We start from the raw sequence: 15,199 nt of genomic DNA on the forward strand, positions 1-15,199 counted from the left end.
TGGGCTTTGCATGTGATAAAACTATGGTCCCTCTTAAGACTAAATACCAGTAATGAACAGCGATTCAAAGCAGCAGTCTGAATTATACCCAGTTAAAAACTGTTTCTTCTAATAACACCTTTTTATACGAAATATGAATAAAATATGTCTGTGTATTAAATGGGTTGAGCAAGTTTCAATTCTAAAATTTCCAAACATGATCCAAACCTGAAAATAGAACAATGTAGGCTGCTGAACACTGAGCCCAAGCCAATTAAAATTCTGCGTTTGGGAAGGCATATAGCTGTGGCCAGTCCAGCATAATGGGTATCACTCAGAGGCATCCTTAAAACTGTGTATTGGGTACATCAAATTTTACAGGTAATTTCATAAAAGTATCAGAATTAGTCTCTCTCTTTCTTAACAGAAAGTACCTGCAAAGCTACCTGCAAAGCATAAGTAAAAATCACTCTCCTTGAAATTAAACAAAAGATTTTTGTGCGCAAATTGGCATTGCCACTTGCATGTACAGAGATATCCTTATAAAAAAAATAGTAGCGTACCAGCTGAAAACAATGATAGCTATTTTATCGCAAGTCACAAATGTACTCACCTATCATCTCTGCAGTGTATCATGCAAATATGACATGGAGTGCTTGTCTATTTAAGGTTGTTAAACAGTAATTATGTGATAAATGAAAAATTAGTTCTTTAAATTCGTCCTGACTAAATTTGGGGCAGAGGCAATAGCTTGCTCATTGTTTTGCAATTACTACAATGCACCAGGAAAAAAAAAAAAGCAGCTCCAGGTAAACAATGTGAATTAATTTAAAGAAAAAGTCACTGTAAATATTGCTCATGAAGTATTCCAAATTAAAAGCAATGTTGTGCAAGCAGGAGTTTGCTATTCCTATAATTTTATCATTAGAACAGAAAGAAAAGCAACTACATGCTGAAATTCTTATAAATTTAAATACATTAAGAAACTCTTAACGAGTGGCCAGACTGTTAGGGATAAATATTGTCCAAGCTTCAGCTGTTACATTGCAAGGAAATGAGATCAGGATGTGCAGACTGAGAGAGCAAAAAATGAATGAAAAATGAATCCTCAAGCCCTCTTGGTCAGACAAAGGCTGAGGAGCAAAGAAGGCTGTTCAAGCTCCACCCCTGCAGGAAATATTGCAAACAGGTGACTTTTAAAGAAGTGAAAGGCACCAGCCATTCCTTGAGTCAACAGAAGTAGAGGAGGCCATTCAGAGGAAAGCTCCAGAAGCTGCTTATACAGGACGTATTGATCAGATATGGGCCAAGGTGAGCAAGGGGGAAGCCCCTTCTGTGGTGCTCTGTGTGTTATTTTCTTACATCCATACCTCATATTCAGTTCTGTAATGGACACTGAAAGATCACTACTTCTCTAAGGAGTTTTGATCCAAGGGAAGGGAAAAAAAAAAAAAAAAAAAGCAGCAAAAATTCCTTCATCAAGAGTTAGGAGAAGGATTTTCACAGGAATTGCATTTTTTCACTTATTGTGCACGTGGGAAAACCAGGCTTATCAGAACAAGATTTGGGACAACAATTATCTGATGTAAAAATGTTGTATTTTGCAAATAGGAAGGAAGGGAAAGTCTGCAGCTATTTGAAGTTGTCAGACAAGTGTAAATGAGAGACTGACAAATCTGGCGTAAGAGAAAGAAGCAAAGCAGAACTTGCAGCAGGTATCATTGCAAAGGCTGAGGGAAGCTACAATAAGCAGAGAAGGTTGAAACCTGAAGTTAAGGCAGAGAGGATACAAAAATTTAGGGGATTTTTTTTTTGGTGGTTTGTTTGTTGCAGTGAGGTTTTTTTGCTTACATACTAATATTTATACATATGCAAATTGACCAGTTTAGTAATTATTATAAATGGACCCGTGTTGATTTTCCAGCCTTGCCAGATAACTCCTGCTTTTCTAAAGACAAATCTCCCTCACCCCTCAGCTTTTTCTACAATAGATGTGCTTGATTGCTATGTTTCTGAAGATGTTTGGTTTATTTTAAAGTAGGTATGTTCCTGAAGAATCAAAGTACGTGCTGCTTGCCTCGATACTGTAGAAAAATATGCTCCCCCCATTTGAACTGTGACTACATTGTTAAGACTACTAATGTAGTTATTTCAAGGCTTGCCTAAACTTGATAAACTTAAGATCATGCTGTAAAAAAAATCTTTATACTAATAAATCTGGTTGAACATGGGATAATGATTTTTTACTCAATAATGGCACAGGGTAGCTGTGTGCCACTACTAAGGATGATACTCTTACTCTTTCTTATTCTCCCTCGGGGGTGGGGGGAGTGGTGGAGGAGGGGCAGAGAATATGGAGAATAAAAAAATATATTTTTAAAAAACACACAGTGCCCTTAGGAGAAAAAAAATCTTTTTCTTCTGTTCTTCTGCACTTCAGTTCAACCATTCAAGCTACCTTCTACTAGAGAACCCTCCATAGGCTCTGATGATGTCAGAGCCAAACCCATCTCAGAGGCTTATTCTTTAGCCTCTGACTGAAGGCAGAGTTCACATATAAGTGCTTTCTGACACATATTATTTCACATACATTATCTTAGTAGTGTTCTCTCTCCAGTTCTGCCATCTTTCCCACTGCCAAATGACAGCCCAGTGTCCATCAACATATTCCAACATATTCTTGTTAGGTGCTTCCAACAGATAGCAGCTGGCATATGTGTCACAGGTCTCTAGCAAATGGGGCTAGAGATCACACGTCATGGTTTAAAATGCAGATGTGTTTCCCAGCCCAATCAGGTTTCTTTATTTCTTATTCAGAGGCAGCAGGGCTGTGCCTCTGTTAGTATAACACCACATCTTGGAATGGATGACACCTTGAAAGAATTAGCTGAATTCAGCAAGATTCTTTATCCAAGTAACTCACAAGTATTCTATTCTCTCAGGGGTCTCTCAGATGCCCTTCTGATTTTTCTTTAGTACTGGATATACTACTCCTTCTATATTTAATTATACAGATAATCTCTAACAGTCTATGCAAGACCAAGTGTCTCTCTCACAAAAAATGCTCACAAATAAATTATTTCTATTTTTGGTGGAAACCTCACAGGGGTATTAGTTACCTGTAGAAAGTAAAATGCAATCCTGGAGAGGGTGTCTGCGCTCCTTCCTCCTTGGATGGACCCTCAAGTTTTCTTGTTCTTCTCACTTTTTCATAGCTGCAATGCAGCCAAGTACCAACTGGCACCTGAAAGAAAATGCAAGAAATCACCACACAAGTAAATTTTCTAGCAAAGAGTTGATTGTGAGGAGAGGACAGGCCTTCATTGTCACCTTCAACGGAACAGAACAGCCTGAGCAAAACTTAACATTCGTCGCAGAAACAGGTATGGTTCCCAACTTCTTTCACAGAAAGACTAATGCTGCCTTGTGACATTCTTTTGGCCTGATTATGTGCTATAGGGCAGCAAGATAATACCTCAGAGTCAACATGATGGTTCACATAGCCATGGAATTGTTTGAGGTGTTTGTTGTATTACTCCCATCTCAGCTAGCAGTGAGACCTTCCTTCAGTTTCCAACATATGGCACAAATTCATCTGAGGGGAGGGTTACATCCCTGCTGAGTTTGTTGACGACTAAATCTCTATTTCAGCAAGCTGGGGGAAAAAAATGTTGTTTATTTTCCTTAAAAGGTCCAAAACCCTCAAAGCTGGCTAAGACCCAGGCCACATTTGGTATCTCCAGCACAGTGAGCAAGGAGAGCTGGAGTGCAGTTCTACAGTCTACCAGTTCCAACTCTGTGAGCATCTCCATCTCCAGCCCACCTAATGCTGTCATTGGACGTTACAAGCTGAGTGTTCAAACTACTTCAAGCGGCAGCTCCTCTCCAGCAAGCCTTGGCACTTTTGTTTTGCTCTTTAACCCTTGGTCTTCAGGTATGAACATGTCAAATTTCCCCTGAAAGAACTAAGTTGCTTGTAGTTTCATTAATATTTGCAGCTTCTCCATTTGATCTATACTTCTTTAATACAGGAGCTGAACATTCACCACATAATGTATCCGTGAGAAAAGGGTTTAACAGTTTCTTAGGACCTTCTGGTACATAAAATCAGCTCTGTATCATGTATCATGAGAGCGCCTTGCCCTAAAAGATTAAATTCTGCTTAAGCAGATTAAGCTCTGCTTTTGCCAGAGCTTCCCTACTTCTGCACAAGTTTAGAAGGTATGTCTGGTCTCTCTAGAACCAAGAAAATAGTCATATCTACCAGCTTCCATCTTCTCCCAGATTTGACAGTGTTATACCCCTGTCTTCACTCAGACACCCCCCACCCTTTTCTCTAATTATAGGAAATCCTAAATTTCACAATCTGTTTAGAACAGCAAGAACAGCAAAGGGTGGATATCTGCAAGCATTCTTATTGATGGAGACCAAGGCTCCTGAGGTTTTGTTTTATTTTGCCTGTTGTGGTTGTACATAACTCTGTTTGTTTTGGCTTTTCAGGTGATGATGTGTTCATGCCTAACAAGGCTGAGTGTGAGGAATATGTGCTAGAAGAGTTTGGCATAATTTTTGCAGGCAATAAAAATCATATCAACAGCTTTGGATGGAACTTTGGCCAGGTAAATGCAGTACTGAAACACCAGACAGTGTTTCGTGCTCTGATTTTCACATGAACTGGGTGGGTAACCAGGGCTTGTTTGCTTTTTCCAGTTCGTCGCATACACCTCTGAAGAGCAGGAGTCTGGTATTGAAATCAGAATTTGTGCCAAGCCCTGTTATACTGATTAATATGAAGATTTGGAATTGACTAGTCAGTGATATGACCTAGGACTTAGAGGTGCAGCCATCAGAAACCTCAGTGTCTGCTGGGTAGTAAAGTACAGTAGCAATGCTGAGAGGCAAAGTCCTGGCCTTAAGTCCACAGATTCCAAGTTTTGAAAAGCTCTTTGAGTTCTAATCTTCACAGTTTGTTGAGGCCACGTTTTTATATGGTAATTCCCAGCCGAGCTGCAGCACTTAATTCCATGATTTAAAAAAAATTAAACACTTACATGGCTCTACTTACTCTGGTTTTTAGTAGACTAATTTGTGTTTCCAGAACACTAACTTCTTTCTGTAACATAGTTTCAAGGCGATATTCTCAATATTTGCCTTTCCATGCTGGATCGAAGCTTAAACTATCGTCAGGATCCTGCCACAGATGTATCTCACCGAAATGACCCCAAATATCTGGGCCGCGTTCTCAGTGCAATGGTAAGCAACATGTTCAAAAAGCCCAAACTACTGTTCTTTTAAAGTAATTAGTGAAAGTAAGTATGATGACACTTCTCAGTAAATTTTAGGCCACTGTTTGTATGGACCAGAAATATGGGCCAGAGAAACACCTAGGTGGTCATCTGATCTAAGCCTGCTAGATTTATCTCATCTGTGGTATTTCTGATACTTATCACTTTGATATCCAGTAGTCAAATCCAAAGTATAAGACACGGGGTGGTATGCTGAGGGACCAGCCCCTTGGAAGTCTTTAGTCCAACGTCCCACTTGAAGTGGAACTACAGTGGTACTAGATCAGCCCAGTCATAGATATGTCAGGCTGCCTTAAAAATCTCCAAGGATGGAGGTTTCATGGCCTCTCTGGGTGACTGGTCCAGAGCTGCACTACCCTTTTATTGAAATCTTAGTCAAATATGATTTTCCCATGCTACAACTTTCTACCGTTGCCTCTTATTATAAAACCTGCCAGAACAGAGAAAAGTTGGACTCTGACAACTTAGAGTGTTCCATTCAAGTAGTTGTAAGCTGCTATTACATTCTCCTTATCTCCTTAACCAGACTGAACTAGCCCAGTGCTCTCAACTTCTCCTTGTAGACTGTGTGCTCCAGGGTCCTGACCACCTTGGTAGCCCTTCCCTACTAGGCCCTCTTCAGTGTCTCAACATCCTCTTGAACTGAGGGACCCAAAACTGGAGACAGGATTCCTGGGACAGCCTCGCTAGGGATAATTAAAGGGGGTTAACAGCTTCCCTCGATCTCCTGGTCACACTTTTCCCAATGTAGCCTAGTGTGGGCTTTCCCCTTCTGATGAGAGAGCACTGTTGGCTCAAATTCAATTTGGCATTTGCTGTAGCTCCCAGGCCTCTTTCAGATGGGCTGCCACTCAGCCAGCTGCTTCCCAGCCTGTACCAACACACGAGGCTATTCTACCCCAAATTCTGAAATCTACACCTTTTCTTCCTGAACTTTATGAGGTTTCTATTGACACAGTATGCAAGATTTTCAAGGTGACTGTGCCCCATTTGTTGTGTCAGCCACTTCTCCTAATTTAATGTAAATTTGCTGAGGGCTCACTACATCGTGATCCAGGCACATTCTGAAAACTTAGCTGCATGGTATGCTCTGATGATGACATTCAATCATACAGTTCTAAAGGTGTCACCTCATGTCAGGAAGGTTCACTGAAAACTGGTGTTCGCCTTCTTGCCTGGTGCTTCTGTACTTGAGTTGGAGAAACAGGGATTAAATGCTCTCCATTTCTTGAGAGGACACATATTTAATTTCCCTGAAAAGATAAGGTTTCTTCCTGAAAGTCAGTTGCATGATGCAGTGACTTTTGTCCACTAAAGTGTCATTCCAGGCTTTTCTCCTGCCTGTTTCCCTACCACTATCACCTCTGTTGTAAACCCTTAATTTACCTCATCATAGATTTAGTGAATATTTTTACAGGTCAACGCCAATGATGACCAAGGGGTTCTGCTAGGAAACTGGAGTGGAAATTATGAGGGTGGGAAAAGTCCAAGCAGCTGGACTGGAAGTGGTGAAATCCTGCAAAACTGGAAGAAATCAGGATTCAAACCTGTTAGATATGGACAATGTTGGGTTTTTGCAGCGGTATTGACTACAGGTATGTTTTATACCATGCACGTAACTGACACTGCCCAGATTTTGTTGAAAGTAGCACTAATATCACTTCCTACATCAAAGTCTTTCAAGACATTAGTATGTTATATGAAACTTTCCATTTCAGAAATACTGCTCTCTGACTATGGTCTTCTATTCACTCTTTAGTGCTTAGATGTCTGGGGATTCCCACTCGTACGATTACAAATTTCAGCTCTGCCCATGATGCAGATGGAAATCTGCGTGTGGATGAATTTTATGATGCTTCTGGAAATCATTTGGACAGGGCAGCTGACAGCATATGGTAAGGCTGTACAATTTTAATAGTAGGACCTATCAATGCCTAAAGAGTCTTAAGGTGCAGAGTATAAGTTCTAATAACAAATGCTTTGTTACCTTCTTAAAAACTGCCTTAAAAACAACTACACACACAGAGGATCAATTAAAAAATACTACAAAATAATACTACAAAACTCGGTGTTTTCATTGTTTCTCAGTTAAACAGAGAATTGTGACATGAGTTATAACATCCAATTGAAGCCAGGGCAGGCAAAGTTACAGTTATGATGCCAGAGATGACTGAAAATTTGTGGTATTACACTGAAAATATCAAACAGTGGGACTTGACTTAGTTTGGAACTATTCTTCAAAAACAGTTCACATTAAACTGTGAAAAGTTCAGCAGAACCAGCTTCCCTGCCTTTTTTTTTTTTTTTCAGTGACATCATTTGCAGTGAAAATAATTTAATTATTGCCACTATTAAGCATCAAATGCAATTCATACAAGCTTGCATTCAGCAAACAACAGGTCCAGTCCCTCACTTGCTTGTCCTGGACCCATTGTAAATATAAGTGATAACTGTAGCGTTGTGCTATAAGGAAAACAACTAAAACTAAGGAAGTACATACGCTCAGAACTTTTGAAGAAAAACAGGCTCAAGACATTTTGTATAATTTTACAAACTTGCTTTCTGCCCTTGAACATTTATGTCTGTTCCGCAATGCAATTTTCAGCTCCTACCTAGTTAATATAGTCAGGATCAGAGTGGAAGTGGTCAGTCTCAGATAAGAACCTTTGCAAATTCAGGCATTTAATACATTTAACTAAGATGTCTGATTAATGGAATTTAGAAACACATACTAATAACTTACTTTGTTCATTCTTGCACATAGGAATTTCCATGTCTGGAATGAAAGCTGGTTTTCCCGCAGTGACTTGGACCCCTCATACAGTGGATGGCAAGTTCTGGATGCAACTCCCCAAGAAGAAAGTGGAGGTACGCAGATTTTATTTCAGGAATAATGAACAAAATTATAAAGTCAGTCACTTTCAGAGAGAAGAAAAAAAAAAGTGAAACCATTGTAAAAGTAATTTCTCATCCTGCTCAGAAAAAGGGTTGCAGGAAGGAATACCATCTATCGCATTAGAAAAGCATCAGATCATCTGTGGATGCCAAGAAACAAACTAGACTTCTAGGCAGTCTTTTGCAGCAATTCCTATATTTCCAATGTAGGTATCCAGAGCTATTGAAAATCAAGGGATAATATAAAATAAAGCAAGTGTACCTTCAAAATAAACACAAGACATGTTGATGATTGGACTGGTATGAGAGTCTATGTGGATGAAAAAGCTAGAACAGCACTGGGCAATTCAGGAGTCATTGATAAATATCTGTCTAGTAATCTACTTACTGTCAAAGAGTTGATTAGGTCTAAATTATTATTTCTTGATGCCGCAGGAATTTATCAGTGTGGTCCTGCCTCACGGAATGCCATCAAAGAAGGAGATGTAGATCTGGACTACGACTGCCCATTCGTATTTGCAGAAGTGAATGCAGACTGTATGTACTGGAATTATGACCCTGCAACTGGAAAGAAGACATTAATGTTCTCTAAGTCTACTGTAATTGGCCAATTCATCAGCACAAAGGCCGTTGGTAAAGACGATCGTGTAGATGTCACCAATGATTATAAATATGAAGAAGGTAAATAAAAACACTGGTTCTTCTGGTTAAGTAGCTGCTTCATTCCCAAATGTATATAAACTTTAGGCTGGGGGTCTCTTAGTGGGCAATTTTGGGCATCTATAAGGTAGGAGCAAAGTTTATACTCAGTTTATTCAGTTCTAATAGAAAAGGGAAGAGAAGGTACAGAGTAAAAAATACTGCCTTGCCCTTTCTGATATGGAGCTGCTTTGTGAGACCTAAATAAGGCAAGTCCAAAGATCTCCGAGTAAAGCATTTACTGTTCGCCTGCCTATTGATAATGTGTACTGACTGCCTCTGCTTTGTGAGAATTAGTCTACAGCCCAGTTATTTGACAGCAGGATGAAAGGCCTGTTACAGAAACCTAAACTAAATCAGCCCTTACGCCCAGGAAAAGCAACTTTTTCAAAGAATCAAACAGCATGTAAACGTGTCAGACCTTTGGGTTTGCTAGTGGAGAAAAAAAAATTACAGTCATGAACTGAACTTGCAAGTGTAAAGAATGAACACTGCTATTGGAAATATATATCAGAAGGGTGAAAAGCATGATAAAGCAGAGCCCAGATAACTAGCTTCCATTGTGCACTGGCTCTGGCTAGGATGGAGTTAACTTTCTTCATAGCTGCCCCACTAAAGGCGTTGACAACACACCCATGTTTTGGCTGTTGCTGAACAGTACTTGCAGAGCATCAAGGCTTTCTCTCTCCCTCCCCACTCCCTCCCTGCCACATTGAGTAGGCTGTGGCTGGGCAAGAGGCTGGGAGGGGACCCAGCCAGGACAGCTGACCCAAACTGACCAAAGGGATATTCCATGCTTTATGACTTAGTGTTCAGCAATAAAAGCTCAGTGAATGGTGGAGAAAATGGGGGGGGCGTTCGCAGTTATGGCATTTGTATTCCCAAGCAACCGTTACATGTGTTGAGGCCCTGCTTTCCAGGACGTCTCTGGACATCTGCCTGCCAATGTGGAATAGTGAGTGTATTCCTCTATTTGCTTCCCCTGTTAAACTGTCGTTATCTCAATCCACAAGTCTTTTTGCCTTCCATTTTCTCCCCATCCTGCGGGAATGGGGAGTGAGTGAGAGGCTGGGTGGACATTTGGCTGCTAGCCAGAATCAACCCATCACACTGTCCTTTCAGTCTTCCCTTAGATTAGGGGCCTTTTCTGTATTAGCAATTAATAATTTACATTTCTAAATATTACAACCATAAAAAGGGATAGAAATGGGAAGAGTGAAAATCTTTGGACTTAAGATTTTGTGTTACAAAAAAATGCTATTAGAGGGGCAGCGGCATTACTGACTGCAGATCCAGAAAATTCGGTGTGACTGTGAAAAACAGAGGCTCTGTTCATCAGTAAGTGCAGACACTACATTCTGCTGGCTTGTCTCTAGCAGTCATGTAAAATAAGAGATGCCTGTTAATTGTTGAGGGTAATTTTTGTGATTGTCTCTCATAGGCTCTACAAAAGAAAGAGATATTTTTAAAAAAGCCCGTAAGAAGCTGGGACTTGAGGATAAATTTGATCCTACAGCACCAACACCACAGGAAATCGATCAAAAGCCTGACATCTCAGGGAAGTTCAAGGTGTCTGGCCCTTTAGAAGTTGGAAAAGATCTCAATCTAATTCTGGTTCTTGCAAACCTACAGTCTGATGCTAAGACTGTTCATTTAAATATGACTGCTTGGAGCACTGTGTACACTAGAAGACCGGTTCATGAGATCTGGAAGGACTCCATATCTGTCACTCTATCTCCTAAGGAAGGTAGTTTTTCAAGTAACTTTTAATCATAATTGTGTAATTGTTTTATCAAGTAAATGGGCATTAGAAGCTGGTCAACTTGGGGAAAAAAGCTCTAACAAACTGGAATCTTAAATTTCTATGCATAAAAGGCTGAAAAAAAATTACATTGCACTTACAAACATATTAAAAAAGACATGTTTCACACCATCATTTCCTTGAGTACTATTCACATTTTGGAAAATGTATCTCAGGAGTGAAAAGAAGATGGTGAGTAAACATGAAGTTTCATTTAACAAAATTTGCTTTACAAAAAGATAAGGACAACATAAAAGCATAGAAATCAATTCCAATTAAATGTGTTCTGATCAATTAAGAGGGGTCTTACTGAAAGGTAACAGGACATGGCTAAGAGCAGAAACAAGAAACCTGGTCCATTAGCACATTAGAATGGAATTAAAGTGTGAGGAATAGAAATAGCTGAAACAGCCTGCTAAGCTCCACAGAAAAGAAAGTTGCTATCAAAGAACTGTTGAGGAGTAAAGGACCTCAGATTTTTTAACAATTTTCTTTTTGCAGATGGAGTTTGATAACCTTATGGAAGAAATTCTCTATGTAAATATGAGTATTGCTGGAAAGATGAAATTAAGTTACCGTTAGGAGCTTGGGATAATAGATATATCAGCATCTCTAAAGTGAACTGAAAGAGCATTGATTCCCAACTGATACTATATTATATTAATCTTCAGCTTTGAATCACCAGTGAGAAGCAGAAATAATATTTAATTTCTTTAATATGTAATTTGACTTCTGGAGTTGGGATCTATCAGCTTCCTCTAAAGCATTAGGACTCTCAGCGAAGACAGAGGTTATGTGCCTAATGGCATTAGTCATGCAGGCACCTTGTGGTGTCCTCTGCTCACGCAGTTACAGTCAGCGGGAGGCTCTTCCCCAGATCTGATGGCAGGGACCATTTAAAGACATTTTTGCCCTCTTCTGGAGGTATGCTCTGCTCGATAGGATTTGTAGTTAACAAATCTGTTGCTACTGGAGGAATCTAGGAAATTCACACTGCCCCCATTTTCTTGCTTACTTTTGTGGGACTTTGCATTGGTGACTTGTCCTCTTTTCTTCTGTTTTTCATCTGCTGTATACTGCTGGAAAGTACTTTCTGGCTCACAGTGTTTGCATAGCTACTCTACAGTTCTTCTGAACTTGACATTTATTGTATGAAAGGCCAAAAATGTGGAATTGCCTGTCAGAGACAGAGGACATTCCTTTCCATCCAGTATTCTTTGATTTGAATTACAGCATGGAAACCACTGTAAAAACACATTATAATAAATGCGAATAGGGTTAGGAAAGATAAAAGAAATGTAAAGACGTCATTCAGCTCATCTCAGTGTATCATGAGCAAATAGGACTGATGAGGCCCATCAGAGCATGTCCCATAACAAATGGAGTGGCGCTGGTGAAACTCCTTAAACACCAGCTCTCTTATCTTTCAGAGCAATTGGGAGGAAAACAAACCACGCAATATGGTAGTAGGGAATGGAGGGGGGATAACACTGAAGAAATCACTCTCTATATATAGCAAACAGATAAATTTGCATGAATTTAGTTCAGAAGTGATTTCCTAGTCCCAGACGCAGCATAAAAGGAAAATACTAACATTAGGTATGAAACTCTGAGCTTATAAAAGTGTGTATCAATTTCTTTTCTTTTTTCATCCAGAGAAACAATTTCCCATTAAGATATCATATACTGAATATCAACAGCAGTTAACTACAGACAACACGATCCAGGTAACAGCTTTATGTCATGTAGAAGGTGGGATTCAAGTGCTAGTGCAAAGAGACATCACCCTGGACAACCCTGCCATTGACATACAGGTAAACTGCTGTCCCTTTGCTCTAACTGCAGTGGCAGAGGAAGGGGAAGCTGAGCTCTTATGTGCACTTTCTTCCCCGAAAGATGTTCTGCTCACATTCTGCCACAGTCCATCATAGCATCTCATAGTATTTCCTCTTCTGATGACTGAGAAGGCTCAGATAGAAAAGAATACTGAGAACCTGGACTTTCAAGCATTTTCTTTGCACAGGTACTCGGTGAAGCAAAAGTGAATAAAGAAGTGGATGTGGAAGTGATATTTACCAATCCTATTGATACGGAAGTGATGGACTGTGTGCTGCAGGTAGAAGGCAATGACCTGCTCAGAGGAATTCTTGAGATAGAGTAAGTATGAGAAATGCCTCCTTCCTGCTATTAAGCCTACATGAGCAAGAACATAGGCACAGATGACTTGGAGTCGAATAGTGGGATGAGACAGCATTTTCTTCTTGCTGTAACCTGGGAGGCCAGTCAGTGTAACATCTCATAATGAAGCAAACAGCTTTGAACCAGCTCTTCATCTAAGCTAGGCTTTTGCTCCGTAGTTTGGGAGGTCAAATAATTGCTGTCATAATTGGACAGAACTTGTTTTCCTGCCTATCTAGCAGTTCCAGAAAAAAAATACATGCTTACCCATGCTGTAAATTTTGCTGAGGCTGCCTATGCTGCTATAGGCCAGACAGGTTGAACCTTCTTGTTCTGACCATAGGGCCAACAATAGGATACATGACTGTTTCTGTCCATACTATACCCAAATTATAGCATATATTAACCAGGATTTTTTTTTTTTCATTTTATTAAAGGGACTGCAGGTGCCAATCTGGGTGTTCAGCCTTCTAAACAATTTGCATTTACATCAAACAGACAGACATATATATAAAAAGCAGATGGACCAGTACCCCAGCTTTGGGAAAAAAAATGAACACAGATTGTTTAGGCACAGGTTGTGATCTCAAAGGGTGGCACCTCTGAAAAGTACAACCCCAAGTATGCTCCATGCATAGCCATTCCAGACACAATAAATCACAACTAAGGAAGATAGCTTTTAAAGAACAGACTAAACCATGTCCAGCAGCTACTCCTTAGATGACTGAATTTCCTTTACTAAGGCCTGGAACTTGAACACAGCTGAAATCTATGAGTCGGGCAGGAAGAGAACAGGAAAAATGCTGAATATTACAATAAAAGTTTGTTTTGGGTTGGGTTTTTTAATTACAAAAAAAAAAAAAAATTCCAAAACAAGAACTACAGGCACACTGATCTTCAAGCTCTGCTCTACAGAATATTTACGTTGGGAGATTAATAAACAGAGTCCAGAAACTATTAGATGGTGTTGAGATGGTGAATGAGAAGACTGGAATAAAATAGGTTCCTTTTACTATAGATCCCAGGCTCCTATTTTCATGTTTTGATGATTTTATATCTTGTACATATACAGAATTGCACACAAATTTTGACATATGCTAGCAAATACAGTTATTTCTACAAAATACCTGGGATATGGGAGTGTGCTCTTTAACTGAATACACACACACACACACAAAACATACATAGCAACTTAACATTGCCATTTGTGCTTGAGCAACCAGGAATGGTCTATCCCATAATTTATAAGCTCTCCTGAGGGAATTTAGCAACCTCGCATTGTCTATCACATACAACTTTATCCTCAGGCAAGACAAGACACTATGACAGTGGTTGGACTAGATGATCTTCAAGGTCTTTTCCAACCTAGACAATTATTCTGTGATTCTGTGACAGGGTAAAGGTAAGGCTGGTTGGGAAAACCATAAACACGAGTTTCCAAGAATTACAAAACATGCTGGTTTTAAACATTTTAACTTCCATTCATAATTTCCCGCTGTGTAAACACTGAGGTTTCCTGGTGCTATAATCTATTCTAATTCAGGAGTTTGTATAAACATTCTTCATGGTCTCAGATTATTCTTTTTTGATAATTCAGCGATGTGCTTTACACCCTTTGTTCTGCATGAAGCTTTATCTCATATGATACTAGTATGTCCCCCTTTGTGTGCTTACCTCTGTCACTGTGTAATGTATTTGTGAGAGACCTTAATGCATTGGTTTGAGTATTTAAATACATATCAGATAGCCAAATTCTGTATGGTCTTTTCATGGCCATCCTATACTAAACTGATAGGAATTCTTACTTAAGATGGGAGATGGTTAGTGAAGAAACTCAAACATGATGCATAAGCCTGTTTTCAGCTTATATTTTTCCCTTTGTTTCCTATTTCTAGCGTACCACCACTGAAAGCCAGTGAGAAATCCAGTACAAAGTTTAAACTCATCCCTTTTGAGACGGGTCCCAAACATCTACTTGTTAATTTCTCCTGTGATAAATTTGCAGATATCAAGACATTTAAGATGGTAAATGTGATTGACTAACATGAAGATATACAATGAACGATCTGTGTGTGTATAAATCGAATAAAATGCCAGAAGAAATCCTGTATAAGAAAACAATGAGAAAATCAGCAATACAAAATCCTCACTTCCTCTGATAAGGGGTTACCAACATAATATCACTGAAAACTTACACTGTAATTTTAAATAAACTGAGGAATAGTTGATAACTCATTTTCTGTTGTGAGCATCCATGTTACTAAAAAGAGCATCTTACCTTCTATTCAGAGACAGTTTGACTTTTGCACAAACATTCATAAACTCATTTTTACACATTCAA

General features: G+C 39.4%; 1 protein-coding gene and 1 long non-coding RNA gene across 9 annotated transcripts in view; one reads left to right on the plus strand and one right to left on the minus strand.

Annotated features, from left to right (window-relative positions):
- LOC141931425 (uncharacterized) overlaps positions 1-15,199 on the minus strand; it is a 77,967-nt gene that overhangs the window by 10,020 nt on the left and 52,748 nt on the right. For 5 of the 6 annotated variants that reach the window (XR_012625576.1, XR_012625579.1, XR_012625574.1 and 2 more), the window contains 3 exons: positions 8,569-8,744; positions 8,029-8,132; positions 3,099-3,223 (listed from right to left, as the gene is read on the minus strand). This is a non-coding gene — a long non-coding RNA (uncharacterized LOC141931425). The remainder of the gene's footprint in view (positions 1-3,098; positions 3,224-8,028; positions 8,133-8,568; positions 8,745-15,199) is intronic. The other variant, XR_012625578.1, reaches the window with a different exon arrangement.
- On the plus strand, positions 1,216-15,093 carry LOC141931421 (protein-glutamine gamma-glutamyltransferase E-like). 3 transcript variants are annotated; one of them, XM_074843513.1, is made up of 13 exons: positions 1,216-1,290; positions 3,195-3,362; positions 3,671-3,913; positions 4,480-4,598; positions 5,104-5,232; positions 6,703-6,880; positions 7,045-7,180; positions 8,050-8,175; positions 8,569-8,861; positions 10,321-10,626; positions 12,337-12,494; positions 12,704-12,837; positions 14,754-15,093. In XM_074843513.1, exons 1-13 carry the CDS (start codon positions 1,281-1,283, stop codon positions 14,899-14,901), a joined length of 2,148 nt encoding a protein of 715 aa, XP_074699614.1. In that variant the 5' UTR covers positions 1,216-1,280; the 3' UTR covers positions 14,902-15,093. The 3 variants fall into 3 exon arrangements, with proteins under 3 accessions (XP_074699614.1, XP_074699615.1, XP_074699613.1); XM_074843514.1 differs by having other exon boundaries at positions 8,050-8,153; positions 8,616-8,861; XM_074843512.1 differs by lacking the exon at positions 1,216-1,290 and having other exon boundaries at positions 3,113-3,362; positions 8,050-8,153; positions 8,616-8,861.

This window comes from Strix aluco, chromosome 17 (assembly GCF_031877795.1).
Source record: "Strix aluco isolate bStrAlu1 chromosome 17, bStrAlu1.hap1, whole genome shotgun sequence".
Lineage (NCBI taxonomy): Eukaryota > Metazoa > Chordata > Aves > Strigiformes > Strigidae > Strix > Strix aluco.